Genomic DNA, 13,607 nt, shown 5'->3' with positions numbered 1-13,607 from the left:
TCTGTTATTAAACAGCAATGTTGCCCTAATATATGATAATGCTTCTTATGTTTCCAACCACAATTTTCAATTCCTTTTCCTAGAACTATCCGAAAAACATATGTTTTCTTTATTTCCGTAGTATCCAAATTATTTTGATTGGAATCCAATTGAGTACCTGTGGTTTTACCATAACAACGCATTAGTGTATAAATAGTAAAATATCAAGGTATTAACAAAATGAGACCATCTTCCATAGCAATTATTAGATGATGTCTCTCGTAGTCTATCAGTATCTGACGAAAAGCATACTACCTCATTTAGAGACATTATTATGCTCAAAGGGTGAGCTTACATTTTACTAGCAAATTATATTGTCACGAAGATATAAAGATCTATACCGTTTGTTTAAACAAACAATTTGATTTATTAGAATGAAGCAACTCATAACAGCATGAGAAGAGAAATTACCCACCACTGATGGTGGGTAATTTCTTCTTTCCAAAGCCTTTATACATAGAATGTTCGAGAACAATCAAATTTGAATATTTAAGAAATATCTAGAACCTTCCAGATCTTAGATGAAAAACTGATAGCATTCTAAATAAAAGAATTCCAGTCTTTGGATGAAATATCATGGCTAAGATTTGAACCATGGACCAACCAATCAGAAATGAGATGCTTTGAGGATTGAGACATGGCGATTGCTAGTTATTCTGATTTGTGTGGCAATATAATGTTTCAGCTCATAGTTACATTTAATTTCCTTCAAATTCCGCATGATTTAATTAGACTATTCTACTCTTGCAATATTTTCTGTAAAGTCTGTAGTGATCGTAGCGCCATCTTTCATTCATGTTATTCTAAAGCTCTACCTATCTACTTTCCCTAATACAATCTATGTTAATACTTCGCCCGGGGAATCCCCATTCTATGTATACGTGCGCTAAGCAGTGATGTTCCGATAGTTGTTAGTGAAATAAAGAGTTTATTTTTCTAATAGCGATGAAGTGCTATATACAACACTCTACATGAACATCACCACAAGTCTATTAAATTTTCACATCTAAAAGATATGTTCAGAGTCCAAGTAAAGTCTGAAATATATATAAAAAAAGCAGTAGGATATTTTTACCTCTCCTATTCCTTCCAAAATTCTTATCACAACAACAGCTATAACTCCCCAACTTGCGGCCAACGGTACCAACAAATAAAGGGCTGTGGTAATCAGAACACCTCCACCAAATAACCACTTGGCTCCCACTTTGTCACAAAGTACCCCGCCTGGCAGCTGTGTCATAATATAACCATAATAGAACGAGCTGAGCACTATGCCTTGAATTTCTGAATTCCAGTTGTATTTTGCGCCCTAAAAAGAAGCATTCATACAAAAGCAATTACATACATGGACATATACTAGCAATACAAGCTAAAAGATTTATTTTTTTTGAATTTGTCATTTTGAAGAACGTTTGTACTACCAGTTTGAACTGTTATTTCTTAAATTAGGGTTTTAAAGCTATAATTACTTTGATCGAAGCATTTTTCATTTTTTACTTCCAATCCTTTAAGCGTTTTTTTTTAACTTTTTCGTATACGCTATAAAAAGAAAGTATAGTAGTAATTATTACAATATTCGAATAAATATATAAAATATTCGAACTCGAGATTTTGACGAATCATCACATTTTAGACTTTCCTGTGTTCAAAAAACACATTTTTAAAAAATGTCTGACTGTCTGCCTGTGACAAAGATAATTCAATGATAAATTAATGACAAGGATAATTGATTTGTATTAAATTTAAAGTAAATTCTGTTCAGAGGAATTCCATCTGTGCGAATACAAGTTAACACGATAAGTACAAAATAAAGAGAGCTAGATAGATAAAATTCGGTACACAAATATAATATCTATAGTGTAGAGACTTGTCAAATTTTGAGCCAAATCCAATTATAGGTTGACCATAAGTGTGTTTGTATGAGACATATAAAGTAAAATTTGTATAAGACATGTAAACACCATAGTTCAAAAACACAATGATTCAAATATATAAAATTTCATATGGGATTTAGTAATTGCAAATGTTGTTTTGTGTCGAATTCTTGAACTTGTTGAGTAAAACTTGTTTAAAACACAAATTCTATTCTCGGTTACTATTAACTGCATGCCAGGGATCACACGATAGATTCCATAAAAATATTAAATGCACGCCAAAGGCTACTATTTGTTAAATATTGTACGCCAATACCATTGAAAGCGTTCTCTGGTACGACAAGTTTATTTCTTAATTTTTTTACAGATTATTTTTAAAAAAGGTTTTCAATTAGTTTAGACGTTGTAGATTATGGGATGAATGATATAAAAATTTGATCTAATTATTTAAAAAAATATTCACAAAAAACAATCAAAATAATCTTATTTCTATTTTTAAGTACTTGTTTTAAAAATCCAAATGAAATAGACATTTAATAGGACAAAAAAGAATGTTTATGGGGCAAACAGAATAAAATCTTTTTTCTTGGTTTTTGGTAAAAATTTATATATTTAATCCTAAACTCTGCATTGGAAGCAGACTTTCAAATTAAGAAAAACATTCTCCAACTTTCGTTTATAAGATAGTTGCTACAGATAAGTTAATTTTATATAAAATTATAGTTTTATAATAAAATATAAGCTATAAGATTTTAAACCTTTATCCTTAAGAAAGAAAGAATCAACTGTATAGGATCAAAGGCAACAATTAATGAATAAATAAATTATTCAAAGAATTTTTTTGTCTGGATATTTTTAAAAATTATTATCTATCTGTTGATCCTTCTGGCAGATAAATATGATATGTTTTTTTTTAGATTATCTACCAAAAATCTCCAAAATAAAGAAAAAAATGTAAGAAATAGCAAAAAAATAAATTTCAAGTTTTCCTGTGGTATTATGAATTTTTGTGAGCATTTAAACTGGTATTGCAATTTTTCATTATTTATTTAGATTCATATCTTAAGTTTAAAACCCAAGATTAATTGAAATCTATTATTAAGAAGAATAAAAGCTATAATTTTTCTTCCGAAGTTATGATCTATTAACATGAATGTTTCTTTTTGAAATCTGTATTTCTTGTTTGAAAATTGTGTTTGAATAGATATATTTGTGTTAAGGAAGGTTTCTAGAAAATCCTTACGTTGATTTAATTGGTATACTATTTTCTAATAATATTATTAAAACCTCTTTTTAAATACATTATTAATTAAATACTTAAAAATTATAAATAATAGAATGTACTCAGTTTTTCCTATATGGTTGTACCTTTGGAGAGTTCACTTTTCCTTTCACTGAGATATAAATGAAGAATATACAGTATCAAATGATTGGTTGGATTTTAATGGAGCAAAGGCCATGGCATGCTGCGCCAAATATACAACGTCTAAATATACATGCTACGGTAAAGGTGATTAAACCAGTCATTATCATAATCACCATTAAACTTGGAAAATGTAATAAATTATTGAATATTTATCAAAATTACTTGTTAGTTCAGTAAATCCCTATATCGATGATTATGTGTACTATAAATGGTGTTATGTGCATATGGTATATGGTGATGTATATTTGGTATATGTGTATATGGTGATTATATATAATTACAAGTAATTATTCATAATCACTTTTTATAGAAAATCGCTATAAAAGTGATTATGGATTACCATCGTTAATTATACATAATGCACAGTTAATCACATTTAAAGTAACATATACACTAATTAAAGCTTTTCTCTCACAATTCTTCGCAGTACTGAAATATGGAAATTGAATACAAATTTAATTTTGACGAATTATTAATTAAAGTGACTATGAATAGATTTAAAACCTGCGCTGATACCAGATATCATGAAAAATCACCAGGTCAGACGAAGAAATTTAATCATTTTTTTAATCATTCCCCAAATCATTCTTCTAATATGACTAACATTGTCTGCATATTACTATATATGTTAACACTTCGTCATTTGATAAAAATTTCTTAGTCTCCTTATATACCTGAACATATACTTGGTATATTTCTTATTCTTCTTACATCAAAAAGAAACAAGCGTACGGCAAGTGTCACGGAGTGCATGAACTCAAGGTTCTTAATCTCCGGACATGTCAGATGAATAGAGTAATTATCTGGTAATGAGATTACTTAGTAAGTTGTTGTGCAAGATAAATTGAAGATTTATTTAATAGATAACATCTACATAAAATATAACATATGATATCAATCTTCTGCCATTGGTGCCATAATAAAATACTGCCTTTTCAATACATTTAAACATAATAATACAGAATCCTTCCTAAAGGATTCTCTGGAGGTTTTTCTATGCTAAGACAATTCAACTTTTTTAAGCTGTATTTGCCGTTGCCGTTTATAGAAACCTGATACATCAAACATTATAATGATCCTTCCGTCGACCAATCCAGAAATTCAAATAAATTTTAATTTTTCTGTGCTTTTAGGATTGAATATAACGATACTTGCCTTAAAATCCTTATCATTGTCCTGAGTTTCATTGTGCCACAAGCTGGGACATCCAGCTACGGCCTCTGAGCCGTTAAGAGGAGATTCAATTGTGCTGTTGACCATTGCTACTATGGCGACACTCATATTCACCCTTGTGGCATAAATGATAAAGATGCCGAAAAAGGATAGAGCTGTGAAAATGCACCTTTTTGGAATGTAGCCCATTTTTATGCCTAAATATATAAATAAATTCGTTATAATTTATCTAAATGTATTTTAGGATAAATTATGTCGAAATAAGCTTCATTTTTTTTCTATAAAAAATTAAATAATCCATTTAGATGTAAAAATGTAGAATAGCATAAAAATGGATAGAAATAATTATTCGAATTTCATAAAGGTTTAGAACTAGCTTCCTTCGCGAATAATTTACTCGTTCAGATTTTTTGACTTTTTAAAATTTGAAAAGAACGATATAGCATGTTTTTTTTTAATTTCACTTTGATATTTGAAATGAATGAAAAATATCTATTTAATTGTTTCAAATTAACATCAGTGCCATGACTTGACAAATTAATTTCATTTATATAACACGAGCAAATTAAAAACGGCATATTACGAAATAATTTCGGAAGCAAACGCCGTATTTCCGAATCAATGTTCAAAAGAAAATAAATTTTTTTAGCTATATTAAATTTTATGTTTTAATGCCTATTTATATTATCCTAATTTGGTATTTTAGATTTTGTGGTGACACCGCGAATTTTCTTTCGGGGATTTCTAATAACTAATTTATATAGCTACAAATTATTAAGTGAAAGTCTAGCTGTAGAAACGTTTAAATGGAGGTTTGTTTGCATTTCACAATAAGTAAATAAAAGATTTCTCGCCATTTAATTTAGTAATTTATAATGAGGGAGAGAAGTTAAGAACAATACTGGACTAACAGACAACTTTCAATGAACTTAAATACGCATCTTATTGAAATAGAGCAAAAGAGAATTGCCTACCCTATTTTGACGATCAAACATTGTCAAATGGTTCATTCAATCATTTTATGGGCAATGATAATCTGGATATGCGAGTAAAAGTAAACTTTGGAAGTTTAAAGATGATAATAATCAGAAATATTCATTAATAAATACGACCACGAATAGAGTACAAATGGCTTTATAAATATATTAAAAGTGCATTATTGTATGTTTTCAGCAGTATGTTATAATATCTTGCCATTTATGATCTGAAACACAAAGGATTACATTCTTTTCCATTTGCTTTTCGGTTTTGGAATGACGAAAAGTTTAGATTTTGATGCTTGCATTTTTATCCTCTGTTGAAGAACCTCGAAGTAAAGATGAAATATTTTTCGTTTGGTTATTTTTTGTTTCCGAGTTCGTTTTGGTTAGAAGTCAACAAATGATAAATATTAGAAAATTTTTCTAATTTAACTCAAAATATTATTTAAAATTAATTCTAGGCATAAAATGTTAAACAATATCAATGTATAAAGATAATTACATCCAGAAGAAAAAATAAGTTCAGCATGAAAAAAAAAACGAATTAAAGAAGTAAATATATCTAGAGTTTGTGAATCCCCCACTCCAAGAAAAGGATAATTAAAAAGAAATGTTTATATGTGATAACAGAAAATTCAATTTAAACTAATTTATGTTCAAATCACATTTCAAATTTTAAATTGCAAATGATATCTTTCAAAAGACCTTACCACTGAAGTGTAATAGTTGGTTGATACTAATTTCATTATAACTTATTCAATTAAATTATTACCTAAAAATTATCACCACTGTGAAGCTGATGACTGGCCAAACAGTCAGGATATTTTTTGTCCTAATTGTTATAAAGATATCCGATTCCAGAATTTTCTGAACATTTACCCATTCTTATTTGAGAAAGATATCCGATTTCAAAATATTCTGATATTTGTCCATTCCGGTTTGACAACATATCTGAACAATCATTCCTGTTTGACAACATATCTGAACAATCATTCCTGTTTGACAACATATCTGAACAATCATTCCTGTTTGACAACATATCTGAACAATCATTCCTGTTTGACAACATATCTGAACAATCATTCCTGTTTGACAACATATCTGAACAATCATTCCTGTTTGACAACATATCTGAACAATCATTCCTGTTTGACAACATATCTGAACAATCATTCCTGTTTGACAACATATCTGAACAATCATTCCTGTTTGACAACATATCTGAAAATTCCTTCTAATCAGTATCCACGTACAGCTGTCACACAGGTCACTTAGCCCTTTGTACACAGAAACGTAATTCAATGCATAATTATTCACCTAATAAAAAGATTTGTTTAGGTGTTGTGTTTCTCCAATATATATAATTGTTTTAAGCAACCTTTTGCACTCAAAAAAGTAATTCGATGCATAATTATTCATCTGTTTAGACGTTTTGTTGATCCGAAAAAATATAGAATTGTTTTAAGTCCCCTTTTGCACTCGGAAAAGTGATCTGATGTATAATTATTCACCTAATACAAGGACTTATTTAGGTGTTGTGTTGCTCCGAAAAATAAATATATAATTGTATTAAATAGCCTTCTGTACTCGGAAAACTAATTCGATGCATAATTATTATTCACTTAATAGAAGAACTTGTTTAGATGTTGTGTTGCTTCGAACAATAGATATATGTAATTGTTTTATTTTGAATTTCCCCTAAAAATTAACCTGCAATTTCTCACAACTCTATAGGTACTTTTAACAATCAAAATAAAAATAATTTATAAATAAAACTTCAAAATGATGCACTATCTTGAATGGTGCCTGAGAGGAGCCATTCGAGTGTGAAGGGTTAATATCTTTCATAGCGCTTGGTTGTAAATAAGAGTATGTACACAAGTTTGACTAACGACAGAGATCAATAACATAGAGCCAGCCATTCGTCATGTTAGTCATTTATAGTCCAAATTTTTAATAGATGAAGATATTCCATCCTCAAACAGTTATAGCTTATGACAAACTGTATACCCTTATCCTTTAATATATCAGAGACCAATGGCATGTTATAGCTGTTCATCTAAACACCATATAATGGTTCAGGAAATCTAAAATCATGGCTATTAAGAAAAATTAAAAAAAAAAAAAACTACTAAATGGTAATCAAATATTTTTTCATCAACATTTTGATTTTTGTAATTTTACTGTTTCTATGTGTGCTTAATGTAAGGTCTGAATTATGACTTAGAAATGCACTTTATGTTCAAATAAGGTAAGTTGAATTATGTAAGCTAACCATAACTCTTTGAAGCTTAGTGGCTTCGTTCGAGTCCATCAGCCCTTTTTTTTTTTTTCTCAGATGTGTGTATTTCCAAGATTTGCTATACCGGCTGCAAACGTGCATGCAAAAGTATGAAAAAATTAATGAATTGTCATTTTCCTTTCCTTAGTGTGTATTTGATTTAATTTAATAAATTTCCACTAAAATTCAGTAATTTTATGTTTTAGGCCTCGAAGGGTTAACCAATTTTTTACTTCTGTAATCCCAAGGTACTACAAAGTTAACATCCAATAAGGGAAATTATAAATAAACTAAAAAAGTTGATGTACCTTTCATGTAGTTGCAGTATGATGTGTTAGTTATAATAAATAGTTTTAAATAATCTAACAGAAAAATTAAAAATATTGCCGCTTACTTCTACGTAAATATTGTCGAACTAAATTTTTATAAAATTAAATATTTGTTTTCAATTCTTTATAAACAGTTTTGGAATGAGGTAATTAAAAACAAATCAAACAAAAAAAATACACTTAAAATATTATATATATATATATATATATATATATATATATATATATATATATATATATATATATATATATATATTATTTTGTATGCTTTTGAAATGTCATTTCTGATTTTATAGATCGATATAAAAAAAGCTATAACATTTTTCAATGATGAAATTAGTATCAACTTTATGATTAAATGATGGGAAATGTATCTGGGATTGTGACATTTTCATAGAAAAAATATTGTTTTCTTCACCATCAATTATGACATTTTTACAGAATATATAATAATTCTATAAAAACATATTACATTGTCACATTTATCTAAAATATTATGAATTTTTCAGAACAATTACAAACGTCAATTTTTGTTGACATGAGCAAGATATGTAAACTCAAAATTGTTATTATGTCAGTAAATGTGTTTTGAGTTCCAGATAAATTAACAACAATGAATCTATTATAGTTGAAAACAACTCAATGGTTTGAATTTTATCACATTGTAAAGTGTACATGAAAAAATTTTAAATTACAAAATAATAATAATAATAATTTGTTCTACATTTTTTCTTTCTACCTTTTGATGATATAGTTAATAATTTCTGGTTAGTAAAAATTTAATCTATAACTAATCAGTGTTTAATAAAAAAATCTAAACTGTTTTTCTTCAGAACTGATTAATGTCAAAAGAATCTTTAGACATGTTTAACATTTAACAAATAATTTTTTTATAAAAAATAATTTGCAAGTTTTCTATAAAAAATTACGAGCTTTCTTTTGAAAATTTAATCTTATGCCACTAAATGTTATTACATGTAGAATTTCAAATTGCATGAATTTGCAGTAATTGTGACTTTTGTGTACTAGAGATGGCACCACAATCGATTAGAGTGATAGTATGTAACCTGTTTTTTGTCTACTAAAAAACTGTCTCACTGCTTTACAAAGTAAATAAATCTACTGCAATTAAATGGATATGGATATCTCGGAGCATATATGTATAAATTTAATATTATGCCACTATATGTTATTACATGTAGAATTTCAAATTGCAGGAATTTGCAGTAATTGTAACTTTTGTGTACTAGAGATGGCGCCACAATCGATTAGAGTGATAGTATGTAACCTGTTTTTTGTTTACTAAAAATCTATCTCACTGCTTTACAAAGTTAATAAAGCTACTGCAATTAAATGGGTATGGATATCTCGGAGCATATATGTATAAATAAATCATGCTTTCAGAAGAATTATTTTCTACTACAAATGATTTATCGAAGCACGTCGAGAATGAAATTTTCCTAGCTACTTCTTTACACTAAGTGCTGCTATGTAACTTTCTTTCAATCGTAAGATCATTCGAGTTCAGGTACCTCAAAATATTGGAATGTCCGAGTTTCTCTTTAAAAGAGTTGAAAAAAAATTTCTACCCTCTTAAAACCACAATCATAGTTTATATTTTTAAATGATTGATATTCAAAAGAGGATGACATCTAAGTAAATGCCAACTCGGACTTCCATTCAGAATCCTCCAAACCCATCTGGGAGAGTGTCTTTAACGAACAAACCATGCGCCAAGGGTATTGAATAAAAGAGAAACATAACGAAAGGGACATGAAATTTCATAGCTATATCAAAGTTTCTCGAACGAACGCCGTAATTTCGTTGAACGGGCATTTGGGTCCTTTCAGCACTGATAGAGATAAATTTCTATTATTCCTCAAGCTTGAGGAGGGGCATACAATTTTGGAGAGATATCTTGCGATTTTTGATTCCTTAGAATACTACTCACAAAAAAGGAGTTGCATACACGAATAAAAATAGTATTAGAATTCATGATGAACTCTCATGTTATTCTTATGCTTTTATTTTTTTTGTACATAATCAGAATTTATTAGAAAAATCATATGAAATATGAGTGAAAAGTATTGTCATAATAGTTTCTAGAATTCCTCAAATATTGATACAAGAAATCCATATGTCACTAATATACCAATACAACTAATTACAGTGTTTTCCTAACATTATATACTAGCCACTTTTGGTGATCAGTTGTTTAGCTAAGACTATTGAATTTTTAAACAGTGAAACGCTTAATATGGAATTAATTAAAAAATTTCAACGTATTTGATATGATTGAAAGATATGATTTAATTGAATCAGTCTATTACAAATTACTGGGATGCAAACTAATTATTGTAACTATATATTATGAAATAAAAGGAGAAATGAAAATCCTACTTCCCTACTATGCTCAAAGAAAAAAATTTTTCATTTTAATTTTCATGCTGGCAAAAGCACGCGAATTAATTTTTTGATGTGTGATTTTGAATTTCATGATAATATTATTTCAGAATGAAATCACACCAAATTTTATATTATATATATATATATATATATATATATTAAAAATAAAGAAAACAATTGCAGAAAAATGAAACTGAAATTATTGAAAAGGTAATTTTTTTTAATGTTAAGATAATGCAAAATTATTTTTGAAAAGAAATAGTTTTGGAAGATATGAATACCAGTTTTCATAGGCAAGTTATATGTTTTTCAATTCTATTAATGAGTTACCCAGACGCTAAACGCAACTGTAAAATGAGACAACTTGAAACGTTTGTATGACGCTTTGTTTACATTTAACTTTTGCAATTCGATAATAAAATGTAAGAGCGATTTCTGTTCCACGTACGTATATATACAGATATATACACGTAAATATACGTATGCATATATACGATCTGTATATATACATACGTATATATACAGATACTCAACAGAGTTGGGACAATTGTATCTTTTGCTTCTAAAGCATTTTTACCTCTATTGTCCTATAAACTTATGAATAATGCCCTGGAGATTGGCAAGGATTATCAAATTTCCTGTCAATATTGTTACTTTATGCGTTGCAGATCACGACAAAATTATGATGATTAGTAACATATTAGATGCAATATTTGACAAAGAATTGCTAAGCAACAGTTCTGAAAGAGTCCCTCCAATCTCTCTCTCTTTCTTAGAATTCCTTTTTTCTTATACTAAATGACACTTTTGAGACTTGAAGTCTTTTAATCTCTAGTTTACATTCAACATTTTTATGAATGTAAGAGGACTCATGTAATATTTTATGTTTTTGTAATTATGCAATATTTCATTATATAAATCAATACTTAGAACTCGCCCCTATAATTGGAATTTTTAAAAAATGGCTAAGAATGTGTAAAGGAGAAAATTATTTTTTGCACATTTTAACCTTTTAAACATTCCTTTGCTCTCCTAAAACTGGTTAAGTGCTTATAATGCTTTCACCTATGTCGCAATCACCTATGCAGGATATAAATTCCTTAAAAGACCATTAGCAACCAAAATCAGTAATTGTAATCTCAGTAAACGTCTGTCCACACTATTTCAATAAAAAATGTGTTATATGTGTTTTAAGCCTAAAGTATGAATGCAAACCCTTTGACCCCATAGAGGTTCCAGTGGATTGCTAAAAGTTAAAAAAAAAAAAAATCCCTTTTTGATTTGCAATTATTCATGCTTAGTACACCACATCAATAAAGCCTATTAAATTTCACTAAATGTACGTATTTAGTTTTCTTTCCCCAGTATAAACCTTTAATCACACATTTGTAGTAGTCATTAATTAAAATTAAAACTATAACATGGTTCCGTTGTCAAGCTCTTGAAATGCTCACAATTAATTAAAATACTCGCTATAAAGCTGATAATGGCGGAAAGCGAAACCCCATCTAAGAAAAATATGCAATTTCCTACAAAATTCAAATTTAAATTTTGCCAATTACCGTATTCAGAAAGTTTTATCCTAAAAATATTGTATCATAGAGTGTACCTAGATATATAACAAGAATTGGTAGAAAATTGACGGAGAAATAATATAAATATTATATTCAAGGAAAAAATTTTTTAATTCAAAATTTCCTTACTTGGAATGCATCTGAATCCACAAAGTAACATTATGCAAAACTTTGTTTACTGTAGAGGTGTTCAGGTTCAATGCGCTGCCTTCAAGTGATTAGAGAAATCAGGAGGAGCTAGAAAATAAAGTACAATTTTTTTCTAATAATGTACAAATTAATCCGATTTCACAATAAAGTTATACTATTTTGCATTTCATTGGTCATTTAAATTTTTATTATATAATGGAAACAATTTCATTAAAAAATAACGAAATAATTCTTACCCTTATAGTTGTTGCGAATTATTTTTAAACGACATCTCTATTTTAAGATACACTCGAAAAATAATTTGTATTATAGAAGATGGTGAATTGATTTTTTTTTCAACTAACCCCTTCGCATAAAATTTCGCCTGACACGCTCATCAAATTACTGAATGTTTAATTTTAAATCTGCAATTAAGTGAAAGTATTAAGTAGTTTGAAATGCAAAAATCCCTTAGAAACGCTTCAATATCTTTCCTCCTTATATTATTACAGGAATTAAAATAACATTAAATGTCGCATATAGGATGTGTCATCTAATTAGGAAATTAAATAAATTCATATGTCAAAGGGTTACGCCACTTTTCTCCAAATATTGTATTATTCTAAAAGAAAAAGAAAAAAAAGGAGCAGATTGAAAATATTTATTTCTAATGAACGACAATAGATGGAAACTCAAATCATCATTGAATAATGTATAATTTAAATTTTAACTTTTGCATTCCGATATTCGCTATAAATGCGGTGTTGCATTTTGCTTAAGAAAACATGGTGATGTCTCGGAAAATCGTTTTGTGTGCTAATTTTGTTATGCATCCAACAAGAAATTCCATCATCATAAACATTAATACACGATACAAAATTTTCCTATATGGAGCTTGCAAAGGAAATAGACTGGTCACCCTCGCGCGTCAACTGAAAATGTTAAACATATCTGAACTACTTTCAAACGTAAGCATAGAAATTCCAAAAGCAGAAAAAGCAAAGAACTTGAAATTTCGCTGGCAGTTGTATGATTAAAATTTGTGGTTAAAACCTATGCTTAATTATACTTAAAATTTCACAATATCGAGTTGTTGTAGCAGTGATTTCAACAAGCAAGTAGCAGGAAATGTGCTTCCGATTCGTCACTTGCCCGATAACAAATAGAACTCAAACTGAATGCATAGAATAAAACTTTCTTCTATCAAGTAGTGTATCATATCTGTTTCTATCGATTGTCGTTCGTTTGAAATTTCCTTTTAAAATCTGTCCATTCTTTAATATTTATGTGTAGGGGCAGTAAAATTTGGACCCATAGTCTTTGATAGCAAGTACGAATATATCCCATTCATTAACATGTTCACTGTTGTACAATAAAGTTAATGTTATTATCCAAA

At 28.5% G+C, this 13,607-nt stretch overlaps 1 protein-coding gene across 4 annotated transcripts in view; it reads right to left on the bottom strand.

Annotated features, from left to right (window-relative positions):
- The window catches only part of LOC129972782 (sialin-like), a 72,717-nt gene that overhangs the window by 30,318 nt on the left and 28,792 nt on the right, over positions 1 to 13,607 (bottom strand). For all 4 annotated transcript variants that reach the window (XM_056087044.1, XM_056087043.1, XM_056087041.1 and 1 more), the window contains exons 2-4: positions 12,212 to 12,319; positions 4,495 to 4,709; positions 1,115 to 1,348 (exon numbers count right to left, since the gene is read on the bottom strand). In XM_056087044.1, coding sequence (XP_055943019.1) covers positions 1,115 to 1,348; positions 4,495 to 4,709; positions 12,212 to 12,242 — 480 coding nt within the window. In that variant the 5' untranslated portion in view covers positions 12,243 to 12,319. The remainder of the gene's footprint in view (positions 1 to 1,114; positions 1,349 to 4,494; positions 4,710 to 12,211; positions 12,320 to 13,607) is intronic.

This window comes from Argiope bruennichi, chromosome 6 (assembly GCF_947563725.1).
Source record: "Argiope bruennichi chromosome 6, qqArgBrue1.1, whole genome shotgun sequence".
Lineage (NCBI taxonomy): Eukaryota > Metazoa > Arthropoda > Arachnida > Araneae > Araneidae > Argiope > Argiope bruennichi.
The sequence above is the reverse complement of the archived record's forward strand: the minus strand, read 5'-3'. Positions and strand labels throughout refer to the sequence as shown.